Raw genomic sequence first — 22,610 nt, forward strand, 5'->3', positions numbered from 1 at the left:
CCCTATTTTGCATATGAGAAAAAAACTGAGGCTGAAGGGAGCCAGCAGACTTGCCCAGGGTCACACAGGTAGTAAGTATCCCACACAGGATCTAAATTCAGATCCTCCTGACTCTAAGTCTAGGGCGCTTCCAATTCTAATGTTCTAGATTCCAAAAAGTTCCTTAGAGTAGAGCATCTAAGATTCAAGTTGTATAGAGAAAGGCAAAAAAGGTGAAAAGATTCAGATCCAGGTCATGTGAAGATATAAGAATGTGCAGCCTACAGAAGGAAAGACTTGGCAGGGATATGAGAGGTGCTTTCAAGTACACAAAGAGCTGACTCTTCTGTTTGGTCTGAGGCGGCAGGACCTACAACATCATGGGGAAGTCAACAATGGAACAGCCTGTGTGAGATGATAGTGAATTTCCTATCACCAGACACCTTTAAGCAGTGGCTGCTGGGATCCTGGTCCAGGGATTTCTATTTAGGTGGGGCTTGATGATCTTCGAGTTCTCATTTAATTTGGGGATTCCACAATCCAAAGCAAAAGATCTGCAGTGAGCAGAGGAAAATCCAGGGCATAGAAACTACCTATCCTGCCTTTAGAGTACTTTCCCAATTGTGTACCCACTTTTGTAAAAAGGATTTTGTCCTCCAAAACTTCCATTGGAATGGAAAAAAAGAATGAAATAAAAGGCAAGCATCTTAAGATGAGGTCATTTAGTCAGATCCTGGCAGTTAATCTGAGTTCAGTGAGATGATTTGCAAATAGATAATGCTGTTACAAAATTGTGATACAACTTTTCAATTTTTTTTTAACTGAGTTTGCATTCTGGACTTAAGTGCTCATAGGAATAGACTCCAGGTTCCTTTATCCGGGAATTCAAAGCGACAGTACTGCAGAGAAACACTGTGTAAACAAAGCTTATCGAGATGTCATGGGTCATGAGTTTTAGAGCCGGAAGGAACACAAAATGTTAAGAGAGCTTAGAGGGGCCCTCAGAACACAGAATATGAGAACTAGAAAGGAGATGAGAGATCATCTCATTGAAGCCCCTCGTTTTACAGGTGGCAGCAACTTGCCCAAGTGACACAGTAAATAAAAGTGACAGAACTGGGGCTTGAACCCAGGTTTCTGGACTCCAAAGTCTGTGCGTCTTCCTCTCCATTTCTAGTCCAACTTACTCATTCATTCCTAGTTAAATGATATAATACTACCTATAGAAGTAGAATTTCAAAGTCCAGAAATGGATATTTAGGAAGGCAAGAAGACATCTGTCATGGTTTCATACCCTATTTGATTTTAATAACCTGTTCCTCCCCCACCCCCTGCTAATTTTCACCAAGCCAGTAGTTATAAGCTCTATTTAGTACTTGGTCATCTTGTTAATTTCCTTAAGCACAGAATTTGGATCTGCTCCATTTCATCACTCATAACATATAATAATAATGCTGTCTTCTGCATACAAAGATGATGTTGCTGACCCACCATTACCAGGGCATACTTTCGTAGATTTTTTTTTTTCAGTAACAGTGATGTGTCTGCACTGATCTGTTCCACTATCTTGTCCTCCATCCCACCCCCACTTCAGCCACATCTAGCCAAGGGTATTACATTTTTGAGTGCATGGAATAGGGCACCATTAACTTGCCAAGATGGGAGCCAAACCCATGACCTTAGTCTGCACTTTGCTCTAATCAAGTCTACTAACCAGTCATTATACTTGGCACACAGAACATTAATAAAACAAAATTCCTGTGGACACCAAAATATTCACATGAGGCTTTATTCTCTTATTAAGGAATAGGATGTTTACAATGAAGTAAATAATAAAAATGACATTTTTACAGTACTTTACGGTTTATAAAACTCTTACTCTATGACAACCCTGGAAGGGCAGGGCAAGGGTTATCATGTCCATTTCACAGAGGAGGAAACAGAGGCTCCAAAAGGTTTAAATGAGCTGTCCAAGGTTATGAAATGGGAGCCAAAATTGGTATGTGGGTCTTCTGACTCTACACCCAGAATTCTTTCCGCTATGCTATTCTGACTCCTACAAGGATAAGTCATTTATTTAAAGGAAGAATGACAGGGGAGACCCTAGACTCCTTTTGGGGGCAATCCTCGGACAAATTCCATCTGGGCAAAGTCCAATTCAAATCTCACCTTTTCCTTGAAGATTTCCCTGATCCCCTTGATGAAATACATTAAGTACTATAAAAGACACCAAATTAAAAAAAAATTGAACCAAAAAAGGTAGGTTGGATGGTCATAAAACAATAACAAAAGATTATAATAACAAGTGCTAACATTTTAAAAAGCATTTTAAGGCTTGCAAAGTCATATATATATGTCTGTCTATCCATCTATCCATCTGTCTATCTATCTATCTTTCTATCTGTTTTCTATCATCTCATTCAATCCTTATGACAACTCTGAGGTAACTACCAATAAAATCACTATTTTACAGATGAGAAAATTGAGACTGATAAAGGTTAAGTGATTTGCCCAGTCAAACAACTGGTAAATGTCTGAGGCAAGATTCAAACTCAGGATTTCCTGACTCTATGTCCAACACTCTATCAAACTAATATATGGATAATTTATGTTCTGTAGTGGTAACCAAGCAAAGTCAAGAAGCCCATAAGGAAGGCCCTTCACACAGATGTTGGATATAAAAAAGAACTGAACAAGATGAAGGCATAAATGGGCTGTGGTCCACACCAATGGAAAAAGTGCTCAAATCCATTTTATGACAGATCCAGTAACGTATCATAGTTATTTAATTCAATTTAATAAGCATTAGAGAGCATTTACTAAATATACAGCATTGAGTTAGGAATACAAAGATGACAATTTAAAAATAGTCCCTCCCCTCAAGGAGCTTACATTTTACTGAGGCAGATAATATGTAAACAGATTTTTTTTTTAAAAGACAACTTAGGCAAAGAGGGATCAAGAAAGATTTTCTGTAGGAAGTGCTTCAACTCATCCTTGAAAGAAGCTCAGGATTGTAAAAAAACAGAGGTGAGGAAAGGGTATGGGAGGCAGGGGAGTGGTCAGGGTAAAGGAGTGGTGGCAGGCCTACAGTAAAGCCAGGATTAGAGAATACTAAGTAAGCCAGTTCAGCTGGAACAGAGTGTATGATAGTGAATAATGTGAAACGCTTCTGGCAAGGTCAGACAGAGCCATATGATGAAGTGCATCAATAGCTAAATTGAGGGATTCATATTGCCCAGAGGCAATAAGGAGACCACTGAAGACTTAAGTGGGGGGGAGTAACATGGTGAGATCTGCATGTTAGGAAAATTATTTTGGCAGTTGTGTGGAGGACTGCTGGGAGAGATAAGAGACTTGCAGTAATTAGGAGGCTATTGTGATAGTCTTGGTGAGAGGTGGAAGGCTTCAACTAGGGTGCTGTTGGTGAGAAGGGGACAGATGCAAGAGAAAGATGTAATGAAAGACAAATGGACAACACCTGGCAACTGATTGTGTATGGGGGTGGTGGTGGAAGAGGCAAGTTGAGGGAGAGTGATGGTGACTGAGGTTCTGAACCTGGAAGTCTGGAGGAGATGTCATTTTTGTGGAGGAAGAAAATGACTGATGAACAAGCTGAGTCTGAAATGCTTGATGGCCAGGAGGGAACTGGTGATGTGGGACCAGAATGCAAGAGAATGATCAGGCATTAGCTACCTGTATGTAAGAAGAAAGACTCCATCTTCTTTAATCTTTAGATTTCCCTTAGCACTTATCAGAGTTAGGGCCTGGACTGATGATTTCATTGGTACATTGAAGTCCCAAGTGAGGAAATGACTTCTTCTAATGCAAGTTGGCACCCCTGTTGTAACTTCTAGCCTCAGACAGCTGCTTATAGCTGGTGTCAGCAAATCATAGCTCAAGGGCCAACTCTATTTATGAGATAAGAATGGTTTTTACCTTCTCACCTCCTAAAATAGGGAAAAGCTCCACTTAATTGACTGTAGTGTTTGTAAGGACACCTAGTCTAGAGCAAGCCCAGGGTTGTGCAGCCAGGATGCTGACTAAGACAGTGCCTGAAAACAAGTCTGGGTTTTAAAATTAGCTCTCTCTTCACTAGGTTGTACTGCACACAACAAACACTTAATAATTATCTGTTCAGGGCTAAATGAAATCAAAGACCCAAACTTTTCAAGGGATCCTAGAATTTCACAAGCAGATGGACCCTCAAAGATTATAGAACCTAACCCATACTTGAATCAGGAATCACTTCAACAACAAGGGGAGAAATAGGGCATAGCAGATAAAGCACCAGATTTGGAGTTAAAAAGACATGGTTTGACTCTTGCCTCAGCTCCCAACCTGGGGTCAGGACATTATGACCCTGGACCAGTCACTGAACCTCTTCTTTGAAATAACGGAATTAGACTCAGTGGCCTCTGAAGGCCCTTTCATCTCTATATCGATATTCTTCTCAGTGACCCTGGTCAGCTCACTGAACCTCGCTGAGTCCTGTGTTTCCTCATCTGAAAATGGGGTCAATAACAGCATTTATTTCCTAGGGCTTTGGTGGGGATCAAAAGAGAGGATGTATGTTATGTTTTACATACGTATGAGGACTGTATTATATAAACGTGCCCTATTATTAACACGCACAACTGATAGCTCTCCAGCTTCTGCTCCAGTTCCCTCCAGTTAGGGGAAACTCATGAGGCAATGAATTCCATTGTTAGGGAGGTTGGTTTTTTGTTTGTTTGTTTTATTTTGTTTTCTCTTAAATCTAGCCTGGGGAAGGATGCAGCCTGCCTCCCTCTCACTTCCTTCCATTCACTCATTACTTCTGGCTTTGCCCTCTGGGGCCAAAGGGAGAAGCCCCATCCCTCTTTCACACTCCAGCTCTTCCCTGAAAAGAAACATCACACAGCCCTAAATTCTCTTCCTCTCTAAATTAAATTCTCCTAATTCCTCCAACAGGTCCTCATACAATAATGGGGTCTTCTCTTTGTGGGATGTGCTACAGGCTCCTCAATGCCCTTTCTTAAACGTGGTCCCCAGGACCTAAGACTCCAGAAGTGGTATGGGACATCTGTCTGTATAACTGCGAGTGTTCTTTTTCCCAGACTGCCTTGCACTTAACTACTTTGTTTTTATTTGCATTTATTCTCTTTCCATTTATTCTGTATATAACTAAATATACTTATAATCCCTCCCAACAGAACATAAGCTCCTTGGAAACAGGGTTATTTCATTCTTTATATTTGTGCCTCTTATGCCTAGAACAATACCTAACACATAGTAGGAGCTTAATAAATGCTTGCAGATTGATTTGTCCCTTCACATACGCAACAAATCGTGTTCCTGTGTTGCCGACTGAAGAAGCAGCCCCTCATAACACTGTCAAAGACAATACAAAGAAAAGGAATACGCATCTATTTGTTGTCTCAGCTGCTAACTCCTGTACAAAGCAGGAGGCCCTAGAGAAATACTGCAAGCAGTCCTTTATTGGGGGGAAAACCGCAAGGGAATTTCCTTCATTTCTGGGTTAGCATTATGCAGTTCTCCCTCCCCTGCCAAAGTGACCTAAAATCTATATATGACAATCAGCTCCTTTTTTTTATGATTTACTGAAAATCAAAGACAAAATGGGCCTTTTTTTGTTGTTTTTGTTATGACAGGTTTAGAAATTTGTTGTACTACATTGATTCAATTTTCCTTGATTTCAGCCATCTTTCAATAAAAAACCTGATTCTGCTAGCTGAGAATACAAGAAGAAAACCCAAAGGGAACAGAGAATATTGAAATGGTTCCACCATTTCCATCTTTGAGACAAATATTCCTTTCAGAGGAGAAGCTGCCTCTGAGCACGTGACTGCTTAACAACCTTCTATACATAAAAAAAGAGGGAAAAAAAGAGAAGACAGCATAGAATCTAATGTTGTCTCATAGAAGCAGTGAAAACATCTACAAATCTGAGGTCTAGTTTCATTCGGCTGCTCTCTTTTCAGAGTCACAATATATACTGAAATGTTGATCATTTTTTTCGGTCTCCAGAAAAAAACGACAACATATCATGCTTTCAAATGTGACCTAATTTTGTTGAGAGTAACTGAATAAGCTCCACCCCTTACTCAATCTTTAAGAGGTATGGTCATTTCAGAAAAATCTCCATTTCTGCCAAAGAATAACAACAATACTACTGTTTACCAAGCTTTAAAGCTTACAAAGAGTTCTTTACAACCACCTTGCTAAGGGGATAGTAGAAATATTATTCCCATTTTAGAAGGAAGAAAACTGAGGTAAAGAAATTTGATTACAGCCAGAAAATATAAAAAGGTATGATTTGAACACAAGTCTTCTTATTTTAAGTCTAACGTTACTATAACATACTAGGCCTTAAAGAAATAGCATGAGTTTATATGGGGCTTTAGTAAACTTAAACAAAAATTCCATCCTCAGAATGATGCTGTGTGGTTCGTAGTACAAATGTTATATGTTATTATTCTCATTTTATAATTGGTAAAATTGAGGCTTAGCTAGGTGAGTGGTGATGGAGATATCACATATATACACATATACATAGATATATACACACATATGTTAACATATGCACACACATACACATATGTATATCTGTATATGTGTTTGTCTATATCTATATTTTTTAATTCATAAAAAGCTCCCAAAACTGAAAACTACACTAAGATGTCTGGGACACTCTGTATGTGTACTATCTATTTCACAGGATTATCATGAGGAACAAATTAGATGATGTAGACAAAGTACCTTAAAACCACAAATCACTATAGACATGTGAGATCTCCTTATCATTTTTATTGACAATGACTTTCTTTTTCTGATTAGCTGCATTCTTGGAATACTGACCCTTCCAGAGTCCCTTAAAATCTATGAAGTGCTGACTATGAAGGGCTGAGACACTCCTGTGAGGAAGAGTATAAACATCATCACCTCCCTTTTACAAGTGGCTCAGACAGAAGGGCTGGATTGACTGAGACCCCAGGGATGGGTATCCAGATCTGGCCAGCACTCATTCCCCACCCTGTGGCTGACCCTTCTAGCCGATCTCAGCTACTGGGACCCAACATCCTTCTCCTCCCGAGGAAAGAACCCTCATTAAAGGTGAAGGATCCAGGGGTAAGCTCAGGAGGTCGCCAGACTCCTCAGCCACTGCTGCCGAGGAGGGAGGGAGAGATAGGCCACTCACCTCTTTTTCTATTTCTGCCAGAGATTTGATGGTGATCCCCAAGAGATCAATGGACTGCATCTGAAACACAAAAGACAATCTACTTTCTTAAACAGCTGGGAAATGCCACTTTAACATCTGGCTTTGCATTTCAAACATGGGACAATTATCTAAGAAAAGCAGCTAGTATTGCTTTGTCTTTACTTTAGCACTGCACACTGGTGGAAGGGTCCTTCCTAGAGGATGAGAGAATTCATCCACCCATTCATGAGCAAGGTAGTAAATGCAGAAATGATAGAGAAAGATGCTTCCTGAGGATACAGCAGGTAAATGGGGTCCATGTCCCCAGGGCTCTGCTCCTGCATGTCAGGCAGCTGGTCTGTCTGTCTCTCTCTCCAGAGGAAGGACCCACCACAACACTTATAAAAAGGCATGATTTTGCAAAGATCTGTCTTGGTCTCTTATTTCTTCCCTAGAAAGCAGCATCAAAGCTATAAAGCTGGTAAGGCTTCCCATTCCTTTCAGCTGCCGTGGGGATAAATGTGCCCTGAGCACTCTGGCCAGGTGGTGGCACTGGTGTCTAAGGAATTCTGGGCAAGGAGGCCAGTGCTTCGTTGGTATTCATCGGGGAGCTGAGGGAATTCCAGCTCTTTGAAAATGCACGGTGAATAAAATAACTGCACATAAATTATCATTTTCAGAAATCAATGGTGGTGAAAAATGATAACATCACATTTTAATGGGCGTTTCTGTAATTTCATGAAGATGGAGGCCCTTCTTGTGAGATGCTGGCTCCTTGACAGCAAATATACACTTTGATGTAAGCTAGAAGCAGACCCTGGGTGGAATGGACAGCCTTGAGAAGTCTGTGAGGATGACAGGATTTGGAGCTGGCAGACCCTCAGAACACAGGACTTAGCTGGAAGGAAGAATAGAGGTCATCAGCCCCCCAACTTCACAGATGAAGCTACTGTGTAGGTCAGAGGCATTAAATAATTTGTTCACCAATATCTTAGTAGTATGTTAGAAAACTTAGGATTTAAACTATGCACGGCCTGATTTGGAATCTGGTTCCTGTATGGTCCCAAGACCATACAGAGGGACCCAGGAGAAATCAGTTCCCAGAGAGTTCATTATTGCGGGCTTCTGTGACCATAATTTCTGAAGCAAAAAATCTGGGATGTGCTATAGAATCACAGAATTTCAAAGGAATTTCAGAGATGACCTAGTCCAGTCCTCTCATGTTACAAAAGAAGAAAGTAAGGCTTAGAGAAAAATGCCTCATCCTAGGTCATGGGGATAGTTAATTCAAACCCAGGGTCTCTGACTTCAGATCTTATACTGTCTTCACAATAACACAATGCCTCAATTCCCTCCCTCTCTCCAGACCCCCATTTTATAGATGAGGAATCTGAGAAGAAGCTACTTCCCCAAAGTCACACAGCAAGCTAGGAGAGTTGGAACTTGAACCTAGGGTCTGAAGGGGTGTTACTTATATGACGCTACACTGTCTGGAAGCAGAGATTTCCTTTCTACTCATTGCACATTTTTTTTCCCAACACTATAGTGTTACCCAGAATCCTCTGTCCCCAGTTTTGTTATCATAGGACTTCTTGCTCCCAGCCTGTTTGGAGCATACCCTACTCAATGCGAAAATTCTTGTGAAAAACCTGGGTACAGTGGCCAAGCCAATGGCCAACACGGTTGAGTTTCTCCTTGCAGACAAAGTAGAGTATCCCAGAGCTGAATGTCTAAAAACGCAAAATATTCTTAACATCACCAACTGACCCACAAAGTACTTTCATTAAACAACTCTGTGGGGTGGGCAATGCAAGTATTACTGTCCCTTTTTTACAGATGGGAAACGAAGTCTTGGAGAAGTGAAATGACTTGCCTACTATCACAAAGCTTGTAAGTGTCAGCACCATGATCTAAGTCTGGGTCTATCCTGACTTTTCTACTACACAGCACATTTCTATATTTCTTTTTTTACACACTATACTGCTGCCCAGAATCCTCTGCCCCCAGTTTTATAAACCTAGAGCTTCTTGTTCCCAGTTTCTCAAGTCTTGCCAGCAACAAATTTACCCAGGGCAGCCACGGTGACATCCAGCCACAGAATTAAACACAAACCTCCCGGGGATGCTGTTACCACTTCTTTCCAAACAGTCTGCCACATTTGCACCAGCAGCCAGAGGGGCACAGGAACAGGGAAAACATTTCCCTCTCTCCATTTCCGTTGCCTGGAATCCAGCAGAGGTCCAGCTGTTGTATCATTAGGCTCTAACTACCTCACTAAACTTTCTAGATTGGAATGGGTAAACAGGACAGAACAGCCTCCCCAAGGAAACAGAAGAGACGCCAGGGTAGCCATGGCAACAGAGCCAAGAGAAGTCAGCTAAAGTTACTCATGCTCCACATGCAACATCACAAGCATTTTTCAAGATTAAGCTGCTAGCAGAAAGATGTCGGGGCTGCATATTATATTTCATTAGAATGGAAATTGCAGAGTGGGCCAAATCACAAGGTGCCTGGTTTTAAGCTGGGCCCAAGGACAACATTTAGTTGTTCTTTTGCTAATATCTAAACCAGAGTCTTCATTTTTAATAACAGCTCAAATCTTTGGGGGTGGGGAGGTGGGGTGGGAAAGATCATAATTTGGGACTAGACTGAGTAAGGGGCTAGAATGTAAACCACCATACAGAACTAACATTCTTTGTTCTAAGGCTTATTAAATTCTATCATTCTATGGTATAACATCCCATTAGCTCTAACATTCTATGTTACAATATGAAGATTGCTCTCAGCTCTGTCCAATCTACTAGGCTCTAATATTCCACATGCTAAGGCCCCTCACAGTTCTAATGTTCTGAGCTAAGGTCCTTCTCTACGTTCACATCTTACATTCTAAGTCTATGCTGTAAGATTCCCTGTGATTTGTGCGAAGTTTCAAACAGCACACTAATGATACAAATCACCACAAAGGGACAACCATGGACCTTTCACTTATAACAGTGATTGATCAATAGCCTCCTTAATCCAACTTTTTTTTTCTGACAGAATAATACTGTCAATCTTTCCAGGGCCAATGCTTCTACCACTGGTTTGAAACAACAATAATGCAGAGAGAGGAATATAGCTGAGAAGTGTGGCATTTCCATGCTTCATCTGTTCTTAGGTAACAAAATAAGCTGCTCACTATACTCCCTTAGCCTTCTGCTCTGTTATCTATAAATATGGGGTTAAAGATTGCTTGCTATGTGGCTGAAGAATCTGTGGTTATATGGTACTGTTCTCATATGGACAAACCTCTTGTTTGGGAGCTAAGCAACTTTGGTTCTAGAATTACAGAATGCTAGGGCAGGAAGAGGGTGCAGAAATCATTTAATCCAGCCCCATTTCATAGATAGGGAGACTGAGGCTCAGAGAGATGACTTGCAAAAGTCTCCACCTGTGATTAAATGGTTTCTGAGTCCCCTTCCTGTTCTAACTGAACCAGCATGTCTGACTCCAGACCCGATGTTCCACTACAACATCGTGTTACATGTTCTCTTCCACTTTCAACCCTGCCACTAACTTCCTGTGTGACCTTGAGCAAGTCACGTCAATCCTCTGAGCCTTGGCTTCCTTGTTAACAAAATGAGGAATTTAGCTTAGGTGACTGCTCAAGTTTCTTCCTCCTCTGAAATGCTATGAATCTATGGAGCCCTCTGTCATTTCTACAGATTTCAACTTCCATAATGTGGAAACTAATTATACTTCTTTCTTCAATAAATTGCCATGATTAAATAAAAAAAGAACAAAAATTATTAAGCTACATCTGGAAAATGAAAAGTATTCACAGCTATGAGGTTGGATCAAAATTACCATTTGCACTTAAAATGAGAATGACTCACTAGAGCATCCATCTTTTCTAATAAGAACCATGCACATAACTTACACTTTCTGGAACACAAGAAAACTTCTCTGAAATCATAAAAGGCACTCCATCCATAGCTGAAAAAGGAAGAGAAAGCACATGTTAAAGTCATCCTCAGCATCAAGGAAAGTCAGAGGTGAAGGGGACCTCAGAGGCCCCCTAGTTCTACCTATGACTCAGAAGAAAGGCTTTATAGAACATCCCTGACAGATCATATTCATCTTCCATCTGAAGACCTCCAAGGACAGGGAACTCTCTGCCTCCCAAGAAAGCACATACTACTGCTGGACAGCACTGATAGGAAGCTTTTCCCTTATATCGCCCTGACATTTGTCACCTTGTAACTCTGTCCCTTCACTCCTAGTTCTGCCCTCTGATTCCAAGGAGGACAAACTGAATCCCTCTCTCACTTGCCAGACCTTCAAATGCCAGGAAACAATGATCTTTCTGCCCATGAGTCTTCTCTCTCTCTCTTTTTTCTTCAGGCTATACAACCTCTCCAGATCTTTCAGTGGATCCTTTTATGGCACGATTTCAAGGCCGCCCAACTTTCTGGGTACCCTCCTCAGGACATGGCCTGAGCTTTGTCAGCATTCTTCCTGAAATGCTGTCTAGAACTTACTATGACCCTCTAGATGTGTTCTGACTAGGGAAGACCATCACCTTCTGAATTCTGGACACTATGATTCTTTGGCTACTTTCTAATTTACTGAATTTGAATTCTTAGTCCTGGACTGTCTGAGGACTTGTTCAAGTTGACTGTAGATGTTTCATTTGTAATCTCTCAGTGTAAGATTAATGAGAGGCAATGTCCACTGAATGGTATGAATATTGTACTCAATTACAAAGGTCTGAGCTTGAGAGCTAGGGGGCACTTTAAAGAACATCTAAAATCCAATCCTAATATTTTACAGGTAAAGAAATTAAGGCCCTAGTGGTTCCATGTCTCTTTACACACTGGGTTCTGAGGAGTATAACACAAAGATGTGTTGGATATTTGAGAATCTGAATGCACGTTTCTGACACTACTGTACTGCAATCACCAAAAGGGTAGGGACTGGGTCTTAGACAAACTTTGTATTGTATTCAGTGCCCCATTTAATAAATGCTTTCTGAATGAAGGCTATATAGATTTGGTGAGGTAGAAAAACAGCTAGAGTTGGGAGTCAGGCCTGTGTTTGAATCCTGCCTTAATATTATCATGGGAAAATTGCAACTCCTCTGACCTCAGTGTCCTAACCTAGGAAATATGGATAATAATACCTGTCTATTTCATAAGCTTGTTGTGAAAACATATGAGAAAAGACATTCAGTCATTTACCCACCTACCATTTCTTAAACACCTACTAGAGCCAGGTATCATGCTAGGTGCTAGGGATACCTAGACAAAAAAATAAACATCGAGGAGCCTATATTGTTTTGGATATAGGAAAAGTACCATGTAAACTTTAAGGTATTATATAAATATCAGTTATTATTATTATGCAAAAGTGCTTCGAAAGCCTTTAAAGGGCTACATAAATGTCAGTTATTACAATGACTACTTATTAGCCGCATGGCTTTGTCTAAGTCACTTTCCTTCTTTGCATCTATAAAATGAAGAAATTGGAACAGATGACCTCTAATGACCTGCCTTGATTTTTAATTCTATGAAGCCTTGTGAGTCTTTCTGCAAGTTTGAGGAAGTACATGCACAAAATTGATGTCTCCAATGGATTAATAAAAACAGAAGAGAACCCTGAAAAAAATCATGCTGTAATGAATTATATGCCCAACCATGCAGCAGGGTGAAATATGACCTGTTTTAGAACTAAAAGGCTCACCAACTGGAGAGATATTTCCTTTGCCATAATCCCTAAAGCCTACTTCCCTGTTCACCATCAACACATCACTAACTTTAAAAACAGCTTGATGGGGAAATTGGAGCCCAACAGGGGCCTGTACCAGGTAAATGACCTCTGATCCATGACCACTTTACTTCCCAGGGTAATTTTATTCAATGGGGATTAGAAATGAGGACTACAGCATCAAATTTACTTTAATAATCTATTACTTCCTTCATGCAGATGCTTCCTCTACTGACTCCAGTCTCAGTACCCTTCCTACTTTAAATAGTCTTCAAGAGTTCCTAGAGTTGAAAGAAAAAATTAATCATCTAGTACCTAGTCCTCTGATAATGAACTCCTTAATGGCTCTGCCAGTCTCATGGGCAGCGCCATTCACAACAACAACTGACATTTATATAGTGTTTTAATGTTTGTGATAGGCAATATGGCATAGTAGATAGAGAGCTGTACAGCACTATACCTGAGATCAGGAAGAGTTGAGGTCAAATAAAGCCCCAGACACTTGTGAGCTGTGTGACCCTAGACTAGTCACTTAACTTCTGCCTGCTTTAGTTTCCTCAACTGTAAAAAGAACATAGTAACAGCACCTTACCTCCCAGAGTTGTTTAGGATAAAATGAGATATTTGAAAGCTCTTAAATATTCCCTCTTTTCTTCCTTCCTTCTCCTCTTCCTCCTTCTTCTCCTCCTCCTCCTTCTCCTCCTCCTCCTCCTCCTCTTCCTCTCTCTCTGTCTCTGTCTCTCTCAGTGTCTAAGACTATAAGGTCTTAGAGAAGGGGCCAACTTGCATTGGTAAAGGTGGACTCCTAACCTGGGAGCTCCTTATGCCAATGAAATCACAGGTGCTATCCATATGTCTATCCTCTTTTAATTTTACAAAGTATGATTATATACATTATCTCATTTGATCTTCACAAAATCTCACCTGGAAGGCAAGTGCAGTTATTACGCACTTAGTATGTGTCAGACACTGTGCTAAGCCCTGAAGTTACAAAGAAAGGCAAAAATACTTCCAGTCCCCAAGGAGCTCACATCTTAATAGAGGTTATGAAGATGGAAATAATTAGATACATATACAGAGCAGATGGAAGGCAATCACAATAGGGTGGCCTGGGCAAGAAAGGCCTCCTGTAGGAGGCAGGATTTAAGATGAGTTTTGAAGGAAGACCCGGAAGTTAAAGTGAAGAGGGAGATAATTCCAGGCATGGAGCTAGAAGAAAGTATCTATGTAGATAAAATCACAGATCCTTGAATTATTGAAGTAACCAATTCCCTTAGATTATAAGCTTTTAGATGTAAAACGGCATGTTACTCATTTTTGTAGGCATTAAATAAATGTTTTTGAACGGAATGGAATGAACTATTTGACAAATCATGAACTCTCCACCATGGAAAGTAGAGAACAGGTGGCCAACCATCTGTTAGGCACGGTAGAGAGGAGATTCCTACATTTGGCCAGGCTGTATTGAATGTCTCCTAAGGCCTTTTCCAACTCTTAAGATTATATGAATTTTATGCATTTCAGGTGATGGTAAACCAAGAGAGAGAGTATTGCACATGGAGTCAGAAGTTCCAAGTTGGAGTCCTAACAAAGAACAAAGTCCAACACAATATTCTCTTAAAGAGGCTTTGTAAAAAAGGAGATAATTCAATTAGATTCAAACATATTAAGTGATAAAAGCAGTCCTTACTCTCAAAGAACATATAACACAATAGGTCTAATACACAAATAATTACAATATACAGGTAGGATGTAAGTGCCCTACTATAAAATGCTATGGGAGATCAAAGGGAAGAGAGATCCCATTCAGTTATGGAAACAGGGACAGAGATCTGAGAAAGTGTCATGGAGGTGGGTGCATTTATATTAGTCTTTGAATTTAGGAGGCACTAGGACAGATAGCAATGCCAGGGAAGGGTATGATGAAATGATCTGTCCTTTATTTTGGACAGAAACTAGAATCACTCAATGCATAAAGTAACAAAACATGAAGAAACTATTAAATAATTGAAGGCAGCTATCATTATCCTCTATTATTCTTTTCTTATCTAGGATAACTCTTTAATCAATCCTCCCTGTATGGAATGCAAAGATTTTACCACCATCCTGGCACCCTCCTTTGGAACGTGCCATGTTGTTGACTCATTTTCTTAAAATGGGGTATCTAGAATCGAACCCCATCTTCCAGATTTGTTTTGACTTGGACTGAATCATAGTGGGGCTATCCTAGCCCTGATCAGGACAACACACCTCCACTCATGTAGCCTAACACAGTTGTTCTCAACATATAGCCCAGGGACCCCTAGGAGTCCCCAGGACTCTTGTAGGGTATCTGTGAGGTCAAAGCTATTTCCATAATAATACTAAGATGTTTTAATTGTGAATACAATAAATACCAATAAATATAACCCAAATAAACAAAAACTCTTTGTGGTGGGGGGAGAACCACTAGCCTCAGATTATACTAGCTTTTCACCATGCCATCACACTGTTAACTTGCACTGAGGTTTCAGTTCACTAAATCCACTCAGATCCCTTTCAGACAAGTTGTGTTTAGACACCGCGCCCTGTTCTGTAACTTAAGTATGAGATTTTCCATGTATTCCTATTAAGTTTCATCTTATTACATTAGGCCCAATGTTCTCCCATTAAGCTCTTTTTGAAGACTAACTCCTCCTTCTTCTAGCAGGTTGTCACTCTACTCCTTTTATCAAAAGCTTTGATAAAGTGCTTACCAGCACAAATCAAAGTGATTAGCTATGAGCTCCCTCATCTCCTTACTTCGTATCTTAAGAGCCATCTGCATCATCTTCCATTCTCTCCTTTTTTTAATCCACTTGCTGAATAAGATGCAGCTCTTCCCACTGCCAGGACTAACCCTTGATTTACTCTGGGACTTTGCCTCTTCAATCATACCCTTTCTCTCTCTCCCCTCTTTAAGAGCTGTTTGAGTAGACCCTTCCTGCTGACTACAAATGTTCCTTCTCATTCTGTAATTCTCTTTCATGTCCTGTAAACCTTCCACAAAGGATCCACTCAAGAAGTATCATTCTTCTTATTTTACAGATGAGGAAATGAAGGTTCACAGAGAGAATGGGACCTGTTCAAGGTCACAACTAGTTAAGTGTCAAGGCTGGGATTTGAACTCAGATCTCTTGACTTTATAATTAGGACTCTTCCCCCCCTTCACCATTCTACTTCTCTTGAATGCCAGGAAGAAGCATTTGGCATTTGGTTGATATTTACTTCATGCTACTACTATTATTAGCCAAGTCAATAAACATTTATTAAATACCTACTATGTACTCTGATTGCAGCTAGCTCACATCCAGAGAGTGTTTTCTGCCCTGGGGTGTAGGTAGTATAAGATTCACTTTTTCTATTTTACAGACGAGGAAACTTGGGCAAAGAGGTTGAGTGACTTGCCCAAGGTTACATAGCTGATAAGTTAAGAGCCAGGCCCCAAGTCATGTGATGTTGAAATCTAGGGCACTTTTCATTATATACTACACTGTTTCTCCAGTAAAATGTTATATCCCCAGCATCTAGCATGCATGGTGCCTTGCACACAGCTGGCACTTAATAAGTGCTTGATTAATTGCACTGAATGTAAGGACATGCTTAAGTTCTGCCCAAAGGAAGGATAGTTTGAATTTTATTCCCTACTAGACAATGCCCAGCATCTTTGTAGGCCTTCTGTCTGTGGCAACCATGGGCCAATGTTTTTAGGGAATAGAATGATGCATTCTGGAGACTCTTTTAGTGTGTAAATCATTCTCCAATGAAGTCTGGTTTATTTTTCCTAAATGTAACACTTGGAGCTTGCTTATATAATTTGCCTCCTTTCTCCCTACAAGTGACCAGGTGAAATAAAAAGGTACAAGTTCCGGACAACAGTTCCACAGTTGTACCTCTGAGCTTTTTTTTCCCTTCAAATCTCTGAGTGGATTGCCATCTGGTCCCGGTGATGTGCTTGTCAATTAGGCCTAGAACATCACAGCTCTGTGCCATTATTTGATCTAGTACCTCTGATCTGTCATCAGATCATGCCTTCAAAAGACCATTAGGGAATCCCACTAATGTTTCCCTTAGTGGAGACTAAAGTGAAGGCCTTGTTTAATCTCTTTGATGCTTTTTCTCACCATTTTTTCAATCACCAAACACAACTTTGTGCCCCATGAGCATAACTGGTTCAATTCAATCTAATATATATCCATTGAGTGTCTATGATTTATAAAGCACACTATGCTAAGGGTTCAAAGATAGAAAAGAATAGATTCTCTGCCCTTAAGCAGCTTAACTACAATGAGGTATATACAACATGGCATTAATTAATGGCTATTATTATGAATACAAATACATTGTTCTACTGATCTGCTACTGACAACTTTTCCCACAACAGTCTTGTGCTACGGTAGGGTACACAAGATGGGGACACCCTATCACCTGAGGCAAAGGAGCTTAGCAGAAGGAAAACAGCTCTGATATGGGTTAAGGACGTCCCTTCAACCCAGAAACTGTTGGACACAAACCTCTTGATATATTTCACACTAGTTTGGATTGGAATGTGGACAATCCAGAATTCTGTATTCAGAGGAATCCTTTTTGTATTTTGGTTTCTGGCTTGGTTTCTCAGTAAAACTTCTTTTTAAATCTTCAAACCACAACAGAGAGAACTGGACTGAGGAGCAGAATAACTGGGATTGATTACGAGCTCTGTCACTAATGAGTCACGTGATATTAGGAAAATTACTTGCCTCTTCTCTGGGCCTATAAAATGAAGGCCTTTTCTGGCTCTAATGTTCTATGTTCTAAAGTTCCCTCCAACTAGATGATACCATTTCTGGCCAATGTGGCCTGCAAGACAGATTTCTCTACCATGGGTCATAGGCCAAGAAATAGAAATCAAGGTACCCCCAGTGGCCAGAATCATATGCTGAGGTTAAGAGCTCCAGACTCAACCTTAGAAGGCTTGGAGGAAGGAGATGGCAGAAAGAAAGAGAACAGGTACCGACCCCAAAGTACCCTGGGATTAAAGGTGGCATACGCTCGGCAGTTGTCCAGTACTATACAGCTATACTACCCCAACTCCATGTGGGTCCTCTGTAGCACTTATTGTTTGGGCAAGATTTCTGTTTGTTTGTTTTCCTCCCAAGTATGCCTTATTTCATGAGATAGCTAAGGAGGTTAGGTAGCTAACTGAAACATACCTTACTCTGATTTTCCTTGTATGCCTCATTTTTTTAACACAGTTTGCCCATGCACACACACATAGACACGCACATACACACTTTCCCTTAGTTTCCACCTAGGTGTTTTTAAACAGTCTCCAGGTTTCCTGTGGGGTATTATATTTCCTTTCCCCAACTAATGTCTGCATCTTGTCTTAGTTCTTTTTTTCTAAAACTGAGTAACTGAGTGATAGATTTTTTGAGGGGGATTTCCCCCCCCCCCCAGCTCTATATCCCCAAATGCTGACTTAGTTATACCTTAGGTTAGTATTACAAAGTGAGTCATGCACAGATCCTATACCAAGTCCTTTAGAATTTTTTTTTATTCTGAACTTATTTAGAATAAGGTCTGATAAATTCCTTTTTGTTGGCAGTTTTCCCCCTATCTCTTCCTGAGATCATCTGCTTGTCCTCTCTAATGGCTGCATTTTACCCCTTACTGAAAAAATTATGTGAATCTGTGGAGCTAATGGACATCTCTGGCATCATAGAAGAGCACCAGAGGAAATAAGTGGACCACAAACTCCATATGAACCAGAAATCTAACATGAAAGTAAAGAAAACCACTGTGCAGCCAGGTAGCACAGCGAGTAAGAGTACTGGCTCCAGTGTTGGGAAGACCTGGAGATCAAATCCCAGGCTCAGACACTTAGCACCCACCCAGAAACACCTGGCCATGTAACCTTGAGCAAGTTACTTAACCCCAATTGCTTAGGGGCGGCCAGGTGGCTCAGTGAGTAAGAGCACCGGTTCCAGTGTCGAGATGACCTGGATCAAATCCGGGCTCAGATACTCAGCACCACACCCAGAAATAACTGGCCGTGTAACCTTGAGCAAGTTACTTAACCCCGATTACTTAAAAAAAAAAAAAAAACCACTGTAGTCTTGGTATGCACGAAGAAAGGCAGAAGGTCCCAAACAAAGGAGAAGTACCCACTGTACTTGGCCCTAGTGTAGACTACATCTGATCGTATTGTAGAAAGAACTAAAGATGATGGGTCTGGAGAAGAGACTCGAGTACTGAAAGGGTTGTCATGGGAAAGAGGGATCAGGCTTATCTCTGGTGTCAAGACAGCAGAAATAAGAGTAACGTGGAAATTATAGAGAAATGGATTTTGGCTTAATGTAAAGAAAAAAACTAAAATTAGAGGCATAGTGGCGATACAATGGATACAGTGCCTAGAATCAGGAAGACTCCTTCTCTTGATTTCAGATCTGGCCCTATACACTTCCTAGGTGTGTGACCCTGCTCAAATCACTTAACCCTGTTTCTCTGACTTTCGTCATCTGTAAAAGGAGCTGAAGAAGGAAATGTAAAGCACTCCAGCATTTTTGCCAAGAAAACCCCAAATGGAGGCACGATGAGTGGGATATGGCCAAAAAATAACAGAACGACAACAAAAACAACAACAAAAAGAGAATAGGATTCCTCAGGAGGTAATAAAGCCTCCATCACAAGAGGTCCCAGAATAACAGGGTTTACAAAGGACCTTAGAAATTATGGAGTACAAGTCTCTCATTTCAAAGAGGTGGAAATTGAGGCCCAGAGCAGGGAACATGCCTCTGGTTGCAGAAGTAGAAGAGGAATTAAATAACAGAACAAGAATTTGAAATCAAATACTCTTTTCAACACATCATGATGTATGTTAATAGCAGTAGCTTAACATGTAATTGTTTGAATTTCATAGGACCACAGATTTAGAGTTGGAAGGTAGCTTGGAGTCCAACCCCTTAATAGTCAGGGAAGATGATACAGAAAAATGACTGCTGGAAAAAGGTGAAAAAAGAAACATCCATTCCCTACTGGGGTCAGCTCTCACCTACTTTAATGGATCCGTCACCTCATTGCTATGGGGACTCCTTGGACCAGCAGAGCTATGCTTTCTCATCGGGGTGATTCTACCCGATGGCAAGACCCGTTCCAAAGCCATCTCCTAGATGGACCCCCCCGGCTTCCCCCAATGGAACTAGCACCCCCTCCCCTGAAACGACCTTGAGTTTATTTTGTAGATAGTTTCTGTGTGCATGTTGTCTCCCCACACAGAATGCAAGCATCCTGAGGAGGGACACTTTCATTTTAGTTTTTGTATCTGCAGTGCCTGAAATACCTTAGTAAGCACTTGAGGAATAGCTAGAGGTTTCCTAATGGGTCTTTTAGTATTCCAGGGATACCAGTGCAACACTTAGGATTGTGACTTACCAGCAGAAGCCAGATGACTTTTCTGGTCATGTTCTGCTGGTGGGGTGGGTAGGAGGGGGTCTGTTCTGGAAGGGGGTGGAGTAGATGCTGCCTAGGTCCTTCCCAATTCTGTAACCAGCATTCTAGTCTGGACTCAGTCACCAATTTGCTGTGTGACCTTGGGCAAGTCAGTCTTCCTACCCTGGACCTTGGCTTCCTTATCCAGAAAACAACAAGAGATTTTTTGAGAGGATTTCTGATTGGGTAGGGGTTGGGCTAGATGTCTTCTGGAGTTCCTTCTGATTCTGTGATTCTGTAACTAGGTTATCTCTAGGGCACTCTTCCAGCTCTAACACACGAATGTCTTCAAACCGTGATAGTGATTAAGAGGAGGTTGCTCCTCCGCTCCCCACCCCCTCAGCACTTTTATAAGACACTAAGAAACCTGCCTCTCATTTCCCTTCAGCCTTTGTGGTAGTTTTTTTTTAACAAAACGCTGATACACGGCATCAGAACAACCCACGGCAGATGAAAGCAAGGATGTGCCAAAGGCTCAGTAGCGCAATTAGCATTCTCCTAAACAAACGAGCTTCAACAGAGCTGTAATTAAGCAGGCCTGTAATTAAGTATATGCCCTTTATCATAACGATCATGCTTAAAAATGGCGTGATGCATGGAACTCTGTTATTAATGCTGTAATCCCAAAGTGAAGTGCCAGTACATAGAAATCAGAGTGTCAGGCCCGTCACCAGACTGTTTGTAAAATACATTAGAGAAAAAAATCGGAAAACAATGAGCTATTCAACTGTTCTTTTTACAATCAGGCACTGGAAGTCAAGAGGATTCCAAATGCTTACAGATCTTATAAGGTTTAAACAAATAAAGAACCAGTGTGGCATTGCATTCATTCCTGCCCCCACCCCTATTCTCTCACCTCCAAGGAAGAAATGGAGGGGGAAATATTGGCTTTCCAGGTAACCCAAATACCTGCATTTGCTGTACAGTAGATGTTCTCAGAAAACTGGTCCAATTTGTATGCTGTATTTGTTTAGACATAAAAGTGGCATCCTGCTGCCCCCAGACTGCTCTGCCATGAATCTACTTCTTCCCAACACAATAGGAAAGGAGAAGATCAATGCTGTAATCCTATCTGAACTGTAACTTCAATTGGCAGGGAAGGCCTGCAGTCATCCCCTCTTTTCTAGCTTCTAAATCCAGACCTTATGACTTCTGATTGCAAAACATAAAAGCATGGCATATGAGCCTGAGGATCTGTTTTCAAATTATGGTTCTGCTACTACCTGTGAGACTCTGGGAAAGCAACTTCCCCATTCTGGGTCTCAGCTTTCTCTTCCATACAATGAGGGGAGGTTAGCTTATGTGATCTCTGACATCATGTCCAGCATTGAATCACAGAAGCTATTGATTTATAATAACACCTACACCAGTCCAATTAGTCTTTAATCATGGTTCTCAGACCAACACAGCTTCACAATTTAAACGTAGGTTTGGTGCAGACCTATAATTTCACTGACATAGGGAACTCCAAATGAGGAAACTTAAGAGTTTAAAGGAATTGCCTGGAGACACTGGGAGGTTAAGTGATCTGTCAAGAGTCATGCAGCCTATATATATAATTGAGACAGCACTTGAACACAGGTCCTTCTGACTTCAAAGTTCATTTTCTGACCACTGTGCCACAAGTGACTTTCCTTTTTTTAACAATTATATGGTTGGTTTATAAAACTATCTCTCATTGAAACACTGTTTGGCTGATCACACATTCATCACGTTCTGATGGCACTAACTTTTAATGTTTAAGAAGATGGCTATTTATATCTCAGCTATGTGTAACACCAAGCAAAAGCAACTTCCAAGTTCTGATTATGAGAATAGTAACTCTCCATATATTCAGTAACAAATTAAGGTGAAACATTCACAGAAAAGTGAAAATCAAAATTCAAAGTAACTCAATCATTTAGTAAGTTCTCAGTTCAATCAAAAAGTACAAAAGTCAAAGTACTCCACCCCTGGATAGTACATTCGTTTAATCAATCACAAAGTCTTAAGCCCTCAGTTCAATCACAAAGTACAGAAGTTGAAGAACTCCACCCCTGGGTAGTTTCAATTGGAGATTAGTTTCCAATCATAAGCAAAGTATATCCATTTGGTCAGTCACAAAACACAAAGGCCATCCACCCCTAGGTCACAACTAGGTTATAATATCTTCACAGCATTCAATACCCAAGGAGAGGTCTTTTCTTCATCTTGACCC

At 40.8% G+C, this 22,610-nt stretch overlaps 1 protein-coding gene across 6 annotated transcripts in view; it reads right to left on the minus strand.

The window, feature by feature from the left end:
- MVB12B (multivesicular body subunit 12B) overlaps positions 1 to 22,610 on the minus strand; it is a 324,028-nt gene that overhangs the window by 36,939 nt on the left and 264,479 nt on the right. For all 6 annotated transcript variants that reach the window (XM_069082725.1, XM_069082727.1, XM_069082723.1 and 3 more), the window contains 2 exons: positions 11,100 to 11,155; positions 7,181 to 7,240 (listed from right to left, as the gene is read on the minus strand). In XM_069082725.1, the coding sequence (XP_068938826.1) occupies positions 7,181 to 7,240; positions 11,100 to 11,155 (116 nt within the window). The remainder of the gene's footprint in view (positions 1 to 7,180; positions 7,241 to 11,099; positions 11,156 to 22,610) is intronic.

Source organism: Petaurus breviceps, unplaced genomic scaffold (genome assembly GCF_028583685.1).
Source record: "Petaurus breviceps papuanus isolate PSGF00001 unplaced genomic scaffold, PetGlider_PUasm1.0 171, whole genome shotgun sequence".
NCBI classification, from domain to species: Eukaryota; Metazoa; Chordata; class Mammalia; order Diprotodontia; family Petauridae; genus Petaurus; species Petaurus breviceps.